The sequence below is a fragment of the Thalassophryne amazonica genome, chromosome 16 (assembly GCF_902500255.1).
Source record: "Thalassophryne amazonica chromosome 16, fThaAma1.1, whole genome shotgun sequence".
Lineage (NCBI taxonomy): Eukaryota > Metazoa > Chordata > Actinopteri > Batrachoidiformes > Batrachoididae > Thalassophryne > Thalassophryne amazonica.
Genome location: NC_047118.1, coordinates 30,915,141 through 30,929,972, shown reverse-complemented (window position 1 = coordinate 30,929,972; position 14,832 = coordinate 30,915,141). Strand labels below are relative to the sequence as shown.

Here is a 14,832-nt window from a genome sequence, read left to right as displayed (position 1 = left end):
GCTGTGTGATGTGGTTACACATGCTCCAGCTTCTCAATTTCAATTTATTTTAATTTATATAGCGCCAAATCACAACAAAGTTGCCCCAACGCGTGTCACACAAGTAAGGTCTAACCTTACCAACCCCTCGCACTGTCTTCCCACTGCGACGGTGTCATGCATGAAACCGTCGCAGTGGGATCATTCACCTCTGCCCTTTGGATCGATGTTTCGTGGGTCACTCATACGACCTGTTTCACTGTGATTCACCCTGATTTGTAATTATTCGTACTATGTGAAGGGGCCCTTATAGTAGGATATATTCCACATGTACACTCACACAGCTGCATGACAATGAGGGTGTTTAAGATGAAATCCCAATAACTTTTCAGCAAGTGCATTGATTGATTTTGCACAATATAATCCTTTTAAATATTATTAAGGGCTTTAAAAGTTGATTTATATCAGAGTATTACACATGACCATTTCAGTAACGCTGGGCATGAAGGTCACATATGTATGTGAGCTTGTATGTTGTGTTTGTGTGTCCACAGGAGAGTGAGAAAAAACAGTGATGTGACAGGATGGGGAGGAGGGTGTCTCCCTGGGTGACATTGTCCCACCGAGACCCAATCTGTTCACTTGAGGGAGAGAGGGAGACTCACAGAATGAGGAGGGGGTAGACACCACTACCAGAAAATGGCTAAATAACTGCAGTGATTTGAGTAAAAATCAGAACTTCAGTTCTAAATGCCTGAAAATCCACACAGATTGTGCATGAAGGAAAATTACTTGTGCCGATAGTTTTAAAAACGTTTTGCATCTAATGTGGTGTAATGAGGATCATTATAACAAATTTTCAGGATTGCTCGGTGACACATTTTACTCTCAGCCTCTCTGTCTTTCTCGCTCTCTCATCCTCCTTTGAGAGGATCACAAAGAACACTGTGAATTGATGAATTGAATATACCGGGTAGCAAACATCTGAGGTCACCCTCTCACACACAAGATTGACAGCAATATTTTGTGATGTGGAGCAATTTATAGCCAATCTAATCATATTCCACAAACTGTAATTACATTAACAATTATTTCATCTTCATGGGGAAAATATAACATAAAGTCAAGTGTAATTATTGAAGAGTGCTGCGGGGTTTATTTATTTATTTGTTTGTCTGTGTTTTAGCAGGATTACGTCAAAACTACTGCATGGATTCTGAAGAAATTTTCACCACAGATAGTTATTAGGCCATGGAAAACTCCATTAAATTTTGGAGGTGATCCAGATCCAGATTCTGGATCATTTTTCTTTATATAGGTTTTGAAGGATTACATCAAAACTGCTTCACGGATTCTCACCAAATTTGCACCACAGATGGATATTAAGGCATGGAAGACTCCACTGAATTTTGGAGGTGATCCAGATCCAGATCGGATTGGCGGACATCAGAAATCTCTGATTGCTCTTTTTTTTTAATGATATATGATTTCATATTATGACATCTTTTTGACTTGATCATGATGTTATTTATAACATTTCATCTCATCTTCAACCGCTGATCGAGGATCGGGTCACGGGGGCAGCAGCTTCAGCAGGGAACCCAAAACGTCCATTTCCCAGGTCACATTAACCGCCTCTGACTGGGGGATCCTGAGGCTTTCCCAGGCCAGTGTGGAGACATAATCTCTCTACCTAGTCTTAACAATGATTCAGCTTGGGACTCCGGCAAGGACGGTCACATTCCTCCCCTCTCTTTTCCTCCTTTTTCTGTTGTCTATCTCTGCTCAGACCTTCAAAGTCCCAGCTTCACCAGACTGAATTCTTCAAATTAAGATTTGGATTAACCATGGAATTGATCATCTAGTCTCTCAGTGCTACTGACACCATTTTTTTCGACAAGGAAATCAGGGTTGGGGGACCCTGGGTGCCCTGATGGAAAGTACCCAGCGGGCTATGCTTTCAACACCTGAGAGAGATGGGGTGTGACATGCTTGGCCCCACGTTCTGTGGAAGACGTTGAGGATTTATTTTTATTCGCTTTATGGTGGGAGGTTTGGCGCTGATTGGTTGTGACTCACTGGATTGGATTTCCATCTAATAAATACAACCCCAATTCCAGTGAAGTTGGGACATTGTGTGAAATGTAAATAAATATTTTAATAATTAAAAAACGACATCATTATGTAAAGGACCTTACCACGTGGACTCAGGAACACTTCAGAAAACCATTGTCAGTTAACACAGTTCGTCGCTACATCTACAAGTGCAAATTAAAACTCTACCATGCAAAGTGAAAGCCATACATCAACAACATCCAATAAAAGCCGCCACCTTCTCTGGGCCCGAGCTCATTTGAAATGGACAGACGCAAAGTGGAAAAATGTGCTGTGGTCTGATTAGTCCACATTTAAATTTGTTTTTGGAAATCATGGATGTCGTGGTCTCCAGGCACTACAGGAAAAAGACCATCCAGATTGTTACCAGTGCAAAGTTCAAAAGCCAGCATCTGTGATGGTATGGGGGTGTGTTAGTGCCCATGGCATGGGCAACTTACACATCTGTGATGGCACCATCAATGCTGAAAGGTACATCCAGGTTTTGGAGCAACACTTTGCTGCCATCCAAGCAATGTCTTTTTCAGGGACGTCCCTGCTTATTTCAGCAAGACAATGCCAAGCCACATTCTGCACGTGTTACAACAGCATGGCTTCATACTAAAAGAGTGCAGGTACTAGACTGGCCTGGCTGCAGTCCAGACCTGTCGCCCATTGAAAATGTGAGGCGCATTAAGAAGCATAAAATACGACAAAGGAGACCCCGGACTGTTGAACAACTGAAGTCGTACATCAAGCAACAATGGGAAAGAATTCCACCTACAAAGCTTCAACAATTAGTGTCCTCAGTTCCCAAACACTTACTGAGGGTTATTAGAAGGAAAGGTGATGTAACACAGTGTAACACAGCTTTTTTGAAACGTGTTGCAGGCATCCATTTCAAAATGAGCAAATATTTGCATAAAAACAATAAAGTTTATCAGTTTTAACATGAAATATCTTGTAAAAGAAAAAAAAACAGCTGGTGCAACACAGAAGTAGGTGCTGAAAATTTTTAATAAGGTGCACCTTATTACCACTTTCATGCACTTTATTAAATTAGACCCAACTAAATTAAATTAAATGATCTTGCATGGATGTACTTATTTGAGTTGGAGCTACATATATTTATTAGGTTATAATCCTGCACATAATTGAATTTAGTTCATCCAATGAGTTATTTTTTTGAGTGTACTAACAAGTAATATTCCCACCAAGTTTGTTAAAAATCCATGAAGCTGTTTTTTTTAATCATTCAAATGCATGCATGCATGCATGTGCACACACACAGTGTAAATATGTGATTTGGGGATTTTCTTTTTTAACACTACATATTGTGTGTTGTTATTATCTCAGCAGTGGCATTCATATTTCTGGGTCATCAGCCTTTGAGATCGGGAGTTAGATGAGAAAAGCTCATGACATCGCCGGACATCTGTCTGGCAATGCTGCTATCTTTGCAGGATAACAGATTTCCAAGTCTTTTGGGTCCTGGGCCTTTCCGTCTTACTATATGGTTGTGACATCTTGGAAGCTAACCATTGACAAGGCAATGACTGAATATCACTGGTATTGGGTTCCCTTCTAGGATCCTTGGGTACTGATGGAATGACTGCGTGTCAAATAAATTGTTATTTTGGGAGATTCAAATGAGGCATACCACTTGCATTGTGAGCAGCATGAATAATAAACAATGAAGCTGTGCTGACATCACTGGTACGCGTGCATCCTGCCAGTAACTGAGCACGCCGTGCAGCAGAAGCTGACTTTCCATACTGCTCAGCTCCGACAGATCAATTTGTCATAAATATGTTTGGCCACTCTGAACCACAGCAACACAGACAGGCAGCCAGCGTCAGACGCACAAAATAAAGAGCAACAGGATGGTATCTCGAATCCTGTGTAGGAATCCTACACTTTCCCATGTTTCCTTGACTTTTTTTTCTGTATCAGTTACAACCTTCACCAACACAGCCACCGCCTTTAGGCAGAACAACCAAATCTAATACACATTAAATTTTGCATATATGGTTCTATTTACTTACTTTGTGAGGAAGTGTCAATTTACACATTTCGGCCATGTGGCACATTTTTCTCTACATGATCCAACACATAGGTGCCTGAGCGTTGAGTACCACAGTGGTTGGAGAAGGATAAGGGGATGTCCACGCTTCATATGGCTGCAGCAGATAGATGGTTATTTTAGAGATGTGGGGATGAGTGGATTGTCTGCCTGTATGGTTGCCATCCAGGAGCCAAGATAGTTCCATGGTGTTGTGGATGTAATGAAATGCGGTACCAGTGCATGCTCCAAACCTGACTTGACTTGTCCTAACTAAAACCTTGAGACATACCACACCACAAGTAAGGCAGTTCTACACAGGCCTTGAGGTCCATTGGTGCCATTGCTTAGTCCTGGGTTTGAAAGCATGAAGGAGATAAGAGTCTACGACTCCCCTGGGACAGGACGCCACTTCAATGCAGGGTATTTCCCCAGCCACAGTTGGTACTCATTTATAGCTAGGTGGACTAGGACAATGCAGATGAATTTTCTTGTCCAGAAACAGACAGTGTAACAAAGAATCAAAGCCAGAGACAGTGTCTGAGTTCTTTCCAGTGAATTCTGGTTTCCATTGTGTTCTGACACCTATTCTGTTAGTTTTCTTCATTGATGAAGAAAGATTTACTGACTTTGACTTCACAGATTATACTGTGACCTTTGTGGAATGCCCCGATTGGTCCATGATAATCCTGGATCAGGACTAAGATCCAGGCTTTCAAAGAATTCATAGACTCGGCCAGCAGAAGTTTATTTGTATGTTGTTGAAGCACTAGACAGGGATTGTCCCAGAGACTAATAAATAAATGATACAATGTTCAGGTACCCATGCCTTACACATTTGGACATGTTCTTCCACACACATTGACTAAAAACGTTTTCAAACTCAATTTTCTCCCACTGCACATATAAGACAAGGATCCAGGTTTTCAATGTTTGCCTGGACTTGGCCATCAGAGGTATCTGTGTGAGGTGAAAATGGTAATACTGTTGAGAAATTCAGAAATTTAAATATCATGGCAGTGACGTTCATGTCTTTGGGTACTTGGCCTTAGAGATCGAGATATCTTGGAATTTCAATTTCAATTTATTTTCATTTATATAGCGCCGAATCACAACAAAGTTGCCTCAAGGTGCTTCACACAAGTAAGGTCTAACCTTACTAACCCCTGGGAAGAATTTATGGAGTCATGAGGTTAGTGGACAGAGGTACGGAAGCGTATTGCGTTCACTGGATTAAAAAAAAAAAAAAGACCGCTGATCTTGTAATTATGAGAAAAGATCTCGTAATTACGAGATCAGGCTATTTTTTTTTTGTGACTGCTTCCGTACACTGGGCTTCTGTACTTCCAGTTCCTCAGTAAAGACAAGCGTGAGAATTCCTGAGTCGTATTTGAAAATCAGCCCATTTGTAACTGCCGACACTGCACTGCGAACACACACCACTTCTATGCATACACAAAGTGTGTATTTTCCTCTAAACTGTTCATAGATGAATGAAACTCCTCCAGGGAGACGGGGCACCCAGGCTGGCATCCACCCTGCTAGGAGGGAGCCCCTCTTTGTCCCTCAGTGGTCAGTAGGGTTGTGTGAGTGAAAGTCTGGAGGGGAACAGGCTGCGTGTCATTTTGGTGAGACGCCCGTGCTCCTCCCTGTACATTCATCCAGGAGCACCTTAGGAGAAAATCCACACTTTGTGTATGATTCTACCATATCCCACGGCACATCTTGATTCAGCATCACAAAATATACGTCAATCTATTGGTTTGTGATACTGCCACGAAAAGTGAAAAAGTTTCATAAGGGGAGCATGAATTTCTTCTAATACATTCCGTGAGGGGTGCACAAAATTAAAAGTGGTACGGGGGTTATGGTTAGGGGTAGGAGTAGGGTTATGTTATGGTTATGGATAGGGGGAGGATTAGTAATAGTAAGACAAAAAACCCTGTCACAAAAATTTGACTAATTTTGTGACAAGAGCACCATGTGTTATCATTGGCTAACCTCTGCTTCTTTACTGAGGGACTGGGAGTTCGTATATAAAGCAATTTATAGACACCTGATCTTTTCTCGTAATTACGAGATCCTGATCTCGTAATTATGAGATCAGCTGTTTTTTTTTAATCCAGTGAATGCAATACACTTCCGTATAGAGGTGTTTTGTGATGTTGATACTTTTGCAGGAGGCCGAAGCATCACCAACATTTTGACCATGTGGCATGTTTCTCTGTGCATGTTCTGGCATGCAGGTTCTTTAGTGTTAAGGACCCCAGCCACTGGAAAAGGCCAAGGGGATGCCCACACACCACCTGGCTGCAGTAGATATACAGCTAAGTGTTGAGTGGTGGAGATAGACCGGTGGTCTGCTTGGGTGGTAGCACACTAAGACGCAGGGCTGTGCGGCATATTGTTCCAGTCTTGACTTAATATTTGCCTATTTTTATGAGATTATTTTGTTCAGTTTTCGATTTTTAGTCGTTTGGACCAAGATCCACAGGACGAATACCATCAAGATTTGCATGTGGTGCACTGTCCGATGATTTTCTGAAAAACCTTTTGATTAATTTTTTTTTTTTCTGAAATATGGTACAGACAGTCCTTGAGGGAGTGTCTGGTCATGGTAAATTGGACATTTTGCTTGAATTCTTGTCAGCCCCCAGAGCCGCCAAGAAAAACTGCAGGACTATTGAGCAATTTTTTTTTCTTTGGGAGGCTGCCAACCATCAAGAAAAATGTTAATGATCTCGAATCATTCTAATGGCCCCCAGGGCTCATCAAAAAGTGTCAGGAGTGACATTTTGCATATTCCTCAATTTGTTGCTGAAAAACTACTTAGTAATTTAGTAAGCTTTTGCTTCTGCTCACACACTGTTAAATTGTCCTACTTATGAGTTTTTGTTATTGTTGAGTCTGTGCCGAATAAATTCATTAGTTGATTCAACTTCTATAAATCTGCAAATAGATTTCTTGGATCAATTTCAACCTACACAAAGATTTTCATTTACCCTGAATCCATCTAAATCCCCCTATTGATTTTCTCATGTTTCTAAAAAAAAAAAACCTTTCAGTTATTGTTGTTGTTTTTTAATTTGGTGCAGACATTCTTTGGGTCACTATCTGGTTATGGTAAGTTGTTTTTCTTATTGAATCCTCTGCCGCACCCCCAGGGCCCCACAGAAGAGCCAAACATGTCATTTTTTACACTTGAAATTATTGTAGAAAACCTGTTCCATAGCCTATTCCCTCATTTTGCAGAAATATTCATTGGGAGGATGCCTACAGCATCACCTGCTTGTCTGTTCCAAAGTAGAGCTTTTTTTTTTTTTTTTTTTTACCATTTTCATTTTTTTTTTCTAACTGATGCAAACTGATGCTTTACATTATTATCAGAGTATTGTTATTTCTTCTTGTAAAAGTTTGCCAAATAGTCTTTAATTGTTCAGTCTTAATTTAAGTGTACATCTTAATGAGTGCCCTTCTCTCTTTTTCTATATATTATATATGTATGTGTGTATATATTACCGTGTTTACAGTTTTTGCACACAATTAAAAATATTCTGTGATTATATGTGAAATATGAATAGAAATACGTATCATGCACATTCACTCTCAGCACTGAAGTTTACACAATATGAAAAGAGGATATGCATTCTGAAGGAGATGATGCTTAAATAATAGATGGTCTCTGCTGCTTTCATTAGGAGAGATTACAGTTTTGTCTGTGAGGCAGTGAGATTTCCCAGACACACACATCTACTCAATAACATTTTCACTGTCTCTGCAGAAAACAGGCAAACATATTCTTAGTTCTTCACTTTTGGAACAAATGCCGTTTCTTCACCATGTGGCCACATGAAACCAGAGTTCATGAGCAAAGTTTGAGACAAGCTCACTAAACCTAATCTGAGCCCAGTCCAGTCCAGTCATCAGAGCATCATCTGAGTGAGTGTACACATGGCTAATGACCAGTAAGAGAGAAAGAGCTGGAGATTCGCATGTTAATCTGGGAGATCCCAGGAGGATGAAAGTTGTATGTCCTGGTGTCTCTTGGATGGATGGTTGGTTGGATGGATGGATGGATGATGGACAGGGATGGTGGATGGATGGGGAGGGTGAGGAGGGAGCGGCTGCAGGAAGTGACATGGGCAGGGATGGAGTGAGTGGGAGGAAAGAGTTCAGGGATTTGTGTGGCTCGACAGCTGGACTGAAAAACAGGCTATTTCAGGACGGGATTTGTACATTTGGTTGCTACCTCAAATCCCGAGAGAGCGCATGAGCTTAAGCATCAGTGCGAGGACATCAGCATCATCTCAAATTTTCACTGCAATATAGTCAATACATCAGTTTGCACCGATGCACGTGTTTAAATAATTAAAATTACAGAAACCTGCACCTTTTGATATTTGAATAAGACACTGAAATATGAGATTTTTTTCAACTAAATGTACACTACAAATATATCCCCCCCAAAAAGCCCATGACTGTCTTATAAAAGCTGATGTAAAGATTTATGATGATTATAATTTTTAAGTTTAAACTGGCAAACTGAAAAATTATCAGCAGTTTTGTATTCCTTGAATTATTTGAAATAATTTCTCAAGAGACATACCAACTTTTGCTGCGTTAGTTTCTCAAATATGATTTACAAATTTTCTTTATCATAATAATCTGAATATATTTCAGTTTTTGTTTTGACTGCTGGAATGAAAAATAAATATATTAAAGATGGCACCTTGATCTGCAATAAACTCAAATTGACATTTTAAAATGCATTTTCCCCTCACATTTTATAGAATACATGACACGTGGCGCCTGATTGCTGATCACTGCCATTCAGGCAGATTAAATGTGGCCAAAATTTAGTTGTATGTGGTGTCCAATGATGGATAAAGTATATTAGATTCTATCCCATTCTGTTAGAAATTGTAAAAAAAAAAAAAAAAAAATTGAAATATAACTGTTTAATCAAGATTTAATAATAATAACAGAATCATTATTAGATTAGTATTTGATATTAAATCATTAATATTCTATTTCATTACTTTCAGCAGGTTGTGCCAATAGTGCACAGAAATGTTATATAATCATATAATCACTTTGTGTGTGAAACACAAATCCTTTCTGAACTGTGCCAAATCTCATACAAACCATCAACCACTAAAAAGGTGGTCTACAAATAACCATCATTTAACCTTAACAAGAAAAACAAATAAATCCCACACTAAAGCATCAACTAAAGCGGGCGGAAATCCAAGTTCAACCCAACACACAGAAACTTTTTTTTTTTTTTTACTGTAGTTTTTCCTCTCTTGAAGTGTAAAATAAGAGAAACTACCTGACAGAGGGAAACCCAAACACTTTGTGCAGGAGGTCTTGCTGCTGCCTCTGCACTCCGTGCGCTGCGTAAAGATGCACCAGATGTTTCACTTTGCGCCGACATGGTGATGAGACATCACCCCACGATTAAAAGAAGAAAAATAATAAAAAAAGCAAAAATGATGTCTGCTGAGCTTTAAACTCCTGTTGGACAGAGGTGAGTTGTTAAAAATGTGAGAAATGGAGAATTTGTGTACCTGTTAATTTTCCCCAGAGTTTTTGCTGCCACCGCCTTAAACCGGTCTGGTCGGATCTCCATCCTTGCAGTGCCTTGACCCGGCCGGTGTGCTGATGTCCCGGCGACCTCCTGTCCGACTGCGAACTCACACACACATACACACACTCTTTCTCTCTCTCTCTGCTCCCCCTCCCTCTTTCTTTCTCCTCCTGTCGCTCCACTCTGCACATCCACACAAGAGTCTTTATGTTTACTGCATAAATAAGACTTATTTCTGACTAAAATAAAATATAAATTGATTAAACAACCATGTACAGTGTAAAGAATGCTTGAAGTGTATATTTTGGATGAAGCAAAGGAGCTCATATCATCTGATATAATCTGTATAAATAAATTAAAAATTCTGTTTGGGCAGTGAAAAACATCCCTTGAATTTACTTGATTTAAATGTGTACATATTAATAATAATGTGGGACTGATGTAATCGAGAAAATTCAAATAAAAAATTTTCAATTACTATTTAAATGTAAATATTATCTTTTTATTGTCTTAAAAATACCATGCATTTGGAGGTGTTCTGTTCTGTATTTGGCAAAATGTACTTTTAGCAGTTGTTTCCAAAACCTGCCAACAAAAGCACAATTATTTTACAATAAACAGCTCTAGAAGTCTAAAAATGTGATCAACACTGAAAAACTGACAGTGGTGGACACAGCTAAAGTAAAAGTTAGCTTTGATAATCGCGAATCCGCTAACTGAAAAGTATACTGGGATAATGCTAAACCTCAAAACATTTAGCAGAAGCTATCAATAATGCCAAAATGTATCATATGAATATACCTTTAGCTTGTTTCTAATTTTATGCTCTAAAACCATGAAAAAAGGCCTGAAGAGATGAAATTGTAATATTTTTAAGTGTAAATAAACATGGCAGTTCTCAAAAACGTTTAGCATGCTAAGCTCAGATAATTAGCAAAATGTACATAATGAAATGAACACAAACATAAACAGTAATTAGCATTCAACAGAGCTTACTGACAATACTAAATTAAACACCAAGAATAAAAATACACATAGAAAATCATTTTAATAATATAATTAACACATCTACTCTCTCGCTTGACCTCCTTCTCCTCCATCTCTTCAAACTGTTTGTTGCTTTTCCGCGATTTATCCATTTCACTTATTGGTTTATTTCCAACAGGAACAAATGTGATTTTTAAGGTCTCCAAATGTTTTCAAAAATGTTTGCTGATTTAAAGTTTCTGTGTAGGCTCTCAGTTGTCCAGGTGGTTTCCATAGTAGAGAAGCTTCCTAGCTTCCTAGGAAGCTTCTGCGATTTGAAGCGAAACGTCCTCGCGTCAAGCAACCCAGTCCAGTCGAAGATTCAAGCTTCTCTACCTGATTTAAAGTTAATGAAACTAAATATATTGAAAGTTAATTGGTCTGTTAATGGTTTTCAAAGTTATCCAAAATGCTAATGAACTGATGAAAAAGCTAGCTTGGCTAATTAGTCGTGAGCTGAAGAGATGAACTGTGGCCACCACTTTACACTTCAATACAAACTTTATAAGGTCTTTGATTTGAACTCTGAACATTAGCATGTAACATGTAAAACTCCAGTCTTCAGTTATTTTACTTAGAAAAAAATGACACGAGTGCCTCTTGTGAAAGTTCTCTTCAGGTGAAGAAAAATAGTTGCCATCCTTTCACTATGTAATCTCTTTTCACATGGTCTGGCTGGCACTAGTGCAGCAGATAAGAGTATTTACAGAGGAACCCTTCAAATGTTGATGCAAGCACCAAATTCTTGTAAAAACAGCAAGAATGGCAATAAAGGTCAGTTTCAGTTTGTACAGGGGTCAAAAGTTGAAGCTGCTTCAATTTTGGTAAAATGTTATGCAAATGATTGGTTAATAGGGTTTTAAAAAGGAATAGTTTGCACCACGTGTCATGTTTAGTTATCGTGTTACAGGGTAACATGTCACGTCGTAGAATCCAATGCATGCCCGTATATAGAGGGAGTTCAACCGACCCCCCCCCCCCCCCCCCCGAGAATTCTGATTTTTTTCTGATCTGGATATCAACGTTATGTATTTTCTTTTCATTGATAATAAGCAACAAGCACTAACTGTTACACAGCTGTTATCACACACCCTGAAGTTTCAATTTCCTCTGCCAGAGTAATCCCTTAAGTGATGAAAGGGGAAACTGCTAGATAAACTTTTCCCATGTGGGTTGAGAATTTTTGCTCCCTGGTCCCTATCCTCCTCTGATATCAAACAGATTAGCAGGCTTGTAAATACCCATGGAGACACACAATTACACTTGTCTGGTTTGTAAAAACATGTTTGTATGTATAAGCTGAGAAATAAAGGGAGCTTCTCCTTCCTGTTGCAAATACTGTAAAGGTGCAAATATTTGCGTGGGATTTATTATGCGAATTTTGCGAGTTAAACAAGGTTGCCAAATTAAATACCGCTATTTTAATACAGAACGTACATGTACGTACATACGAGGTCTGTCAAAGTATAGGTCCTTTTTATTTTTTTCAAAAAGTATATGGATTTCATTCATATGTTTTTACGTCAGACATGCTTGAACCCTCGTGCGCATGCGTGAGTTTTTCCAACGCCTGTCGGTGACGTCATTCGCCTGTGAGCACTCCTTGTGGGAGGAGTCGTCCAGCCCCTCGTCGGAATTCCTTTGTCTGAGAAGTTGCTGACAGACTGGCACGTTGTTTGATCAAAATTTTTTCTAAACCTGTGAGACATCGAAGTGGACACGGTTCGAAAAATTAAGCTGGTTTTCAGTGAAAATTTTAACGGCTGATCAGAGATTTTGAGGTGATTCTGTCGCTTTAAGGACTTCTCACGGTGCGAGATGTCGCTCAGCGCTCTCAGCCGCCGTCGTCAGCCTGTTCAAGCTGAAAACCTCCACATTTCAGGCTCTATTGATCCAGGACGTCGTGAGAGAACAGAGAAGTTTCAGAAGAAGTCGGTTTCAGCATTTTATCCGGATATTCCACTGTTAAAGGAGATTTTTTTAATGAAAGACGTGCGGACGGGTCCGCGCGTCGGGACGCAGCCGCCGCGACGCTCCGCCACAGGAAAAACACCTCTGTTGGAAGCCTTAAGGACAAGATGGAACATATCCTGCTGTTAAACAATTTCTCATATACTCACTCCACTGAAAGCCATCAAAAGCCGCCTGGATTTTACAAATGGTTATCAACACGGAGGTGTTTTTCCTGTGCCGCCGCACCGCGTCGGCTGCGTCCCGAAGCGCGGACCCGTCCGCACGTCTTTCATTAAAAAAATCTCCTTTAACAGTGGAATATCCGGATAAAATGCTGAAACCGACTTCTTCTGAAACTTCTGTTCTCTCACGACGTCCTGGATCAATAGAGCCTGAAATGTGGAGGTTTTCAGCTTGAACAGGCTGACGACGGCGGCTGAGAGCGCTGAGCGACGTCTCGCACCGTGAGAAGTCCTTAAAGCGACAGAATCACCTCAAAATTTCTCATCAGCCGTTAAAATTTTCACTGAAAACCAGCTTAATTTTTCGAACCGTGTCCACTTCGATGTGTCTCACAGGTTTAGAAAAAATTTTGATCAAACAACGCGCCAGTCTCTCAGCAACTTCTCAGACAAAGGAATTCCGACGAGGGGCTGGATGACTCCTCCCACAAGGAGTGCTCACAGGCGAATGACGTCACCGACAGGCGTGGAAAAACTCACGCATGCGCACGAGGGTTCAAGCATGTCTGACGTAAAAACATATGAATGAAATCCATATAGTTTTTGAAAAAAATAAAAAGGACCTATACTTTATTGACAGCCCTCGTATTCATAATGTAAATGCGAATATTAATACAAGGTTTATTTATGTAGGTTTTTACCCCTCGAAATCACCGGGGGCCCTGCGGCCCACTGGACCCCCAACTCAAGGATTTGAACCCCCCCTTTCACATTCCTATATACGGCCCTGCAATGGATGTTGACATTGTTTGACTTTTACCTTGCAGATCAAGCATTCAACACAGTCACAACTATTCCATTTATTAATCCTATTAGTTCAACTAATAATATGCACCACTTTTTTTTTTTTACCAAAATTGGAGCAACATTAACCTTTGACCCCTGTACAAACTGAAATTGACCTTTGTCACCATTCTTGCTGTTTTTACCCCATAACTCCATAGCATTCAGTCACAGATAAAGTGATAGACAGATATAGTCCAAACTATACCTTTTTGGAATCTTTATGTTCAGACAAAAAATGTGGTATAGATTTCAATATGATTGGAGCGTTTTTATATTTTGACCTCTATGCAATTCCTCAATTGACCACTACCTGGTCACCTACTGAAAATTCGAATGGCCAGTCGGTTTTGCTCAACAGAGCAATGTCCAAGGAGTATTTTTGGTGCTTTCATCACCATTGGAAGGACTGTTTCAGTTATCTGCTGCACTACACTGCAGCGTTCAGGTCTGAAAGAGTCATTATATGATTTTACAAATAAGAACCCTCCCACAGCCATGCTCACACCCCTGTGTCCGCCTCCTCCTCCTCCTCCTCCTCCTCCTCCTGAGGCAGGAGTCTGTAACGTTCATTGCCAATGGGCAAGAAGGTGGTCCTTGGCTGTGGCTCATCGTCATCAGAGGCAAGGTGGTGGGAGTTGACATCCAGCTGTTCATTGGAGCTGCACTTGGTGTTCAACTCATATTGCATTTCCTGCTCGTCTCCCTCCTCAGGGCTGCTGTTATGGGCCCAGCGGTTTTGTAAAGTGGAATAGATGTAGACGACAGGCACAGGCAAGCTGGCAAAGACAATGAGCAGGACGATCATCGCCAGAGCCCATCCAGGGTATTCCAAAATCGTATCTGAAGCCTGAAGAGAGGAAAACCAAACATATCAGATACATACTCATGTACATAATGTGTACATAATTTTCAACAGTTGATTGATACTCCTCCCCCTCTAGCTGCCACCTTATCGTGGTGGGGGAGTGTGCGTACCCGGATGATCCTAGGAGCTATGTTGTCGGGGGCTTTGTGCTCCCTGTAGGGTCTCCCAAGGCAAACAGGTCCTAGGTGACGGGTCAGACTAAGAGCAGTTCAGAACCTCCATGACCAGTAAAAAA

The 14,832-nt window shown here is 40.3% G+C and overlaps 2 protein-coding genes across 2 annotated transcripts in view; both read right to left on the bottom strand.

The window, feature by feature from the left end:
* Nucleotides 1–9,833, bottom strand: part of slc17a7a (solute carrier family 17 member 7a) — a 38,801-nt gene extending 28,968 nt beyond the window's left edge. The window contains exon 1 of the mRNA XM_034190173.1: nucleotides 9,706–9,833. Within this exon, the coding sequence (XP_034046064.1) occupies nucleotides 9,706–9,767 (62 nt within the window). The 5' untranslated portion in view covers nucleotides 9,768–9,833. The remainder of the gene's footprint in view (nucleotides 1–9,705) is intronic.
* A 4,086-nt stretch (nucleotides 9,834–13,919) lies between these two features.
* Nucleotides 13,920–14,832, bottom strand: part of slc6a16a (solute carrier family 6 member 16a) — a 35,715-nt gene continuing 34,802 nt past the window's right edge. Inside the window, exon 12 of the mRNA XM_034191020.1 lies at nucleotides 13,920–14,579. Within this exon, the coding sequence (XP_034046911.1) occupies nucleotides 14,232–14,579 (348 nt within the window). The 3' untranslated portion in view covers nucleotides 13,920–14,231. The remainder of the gene's footprint in view (nucleotides 14,580–14,832) is intronic.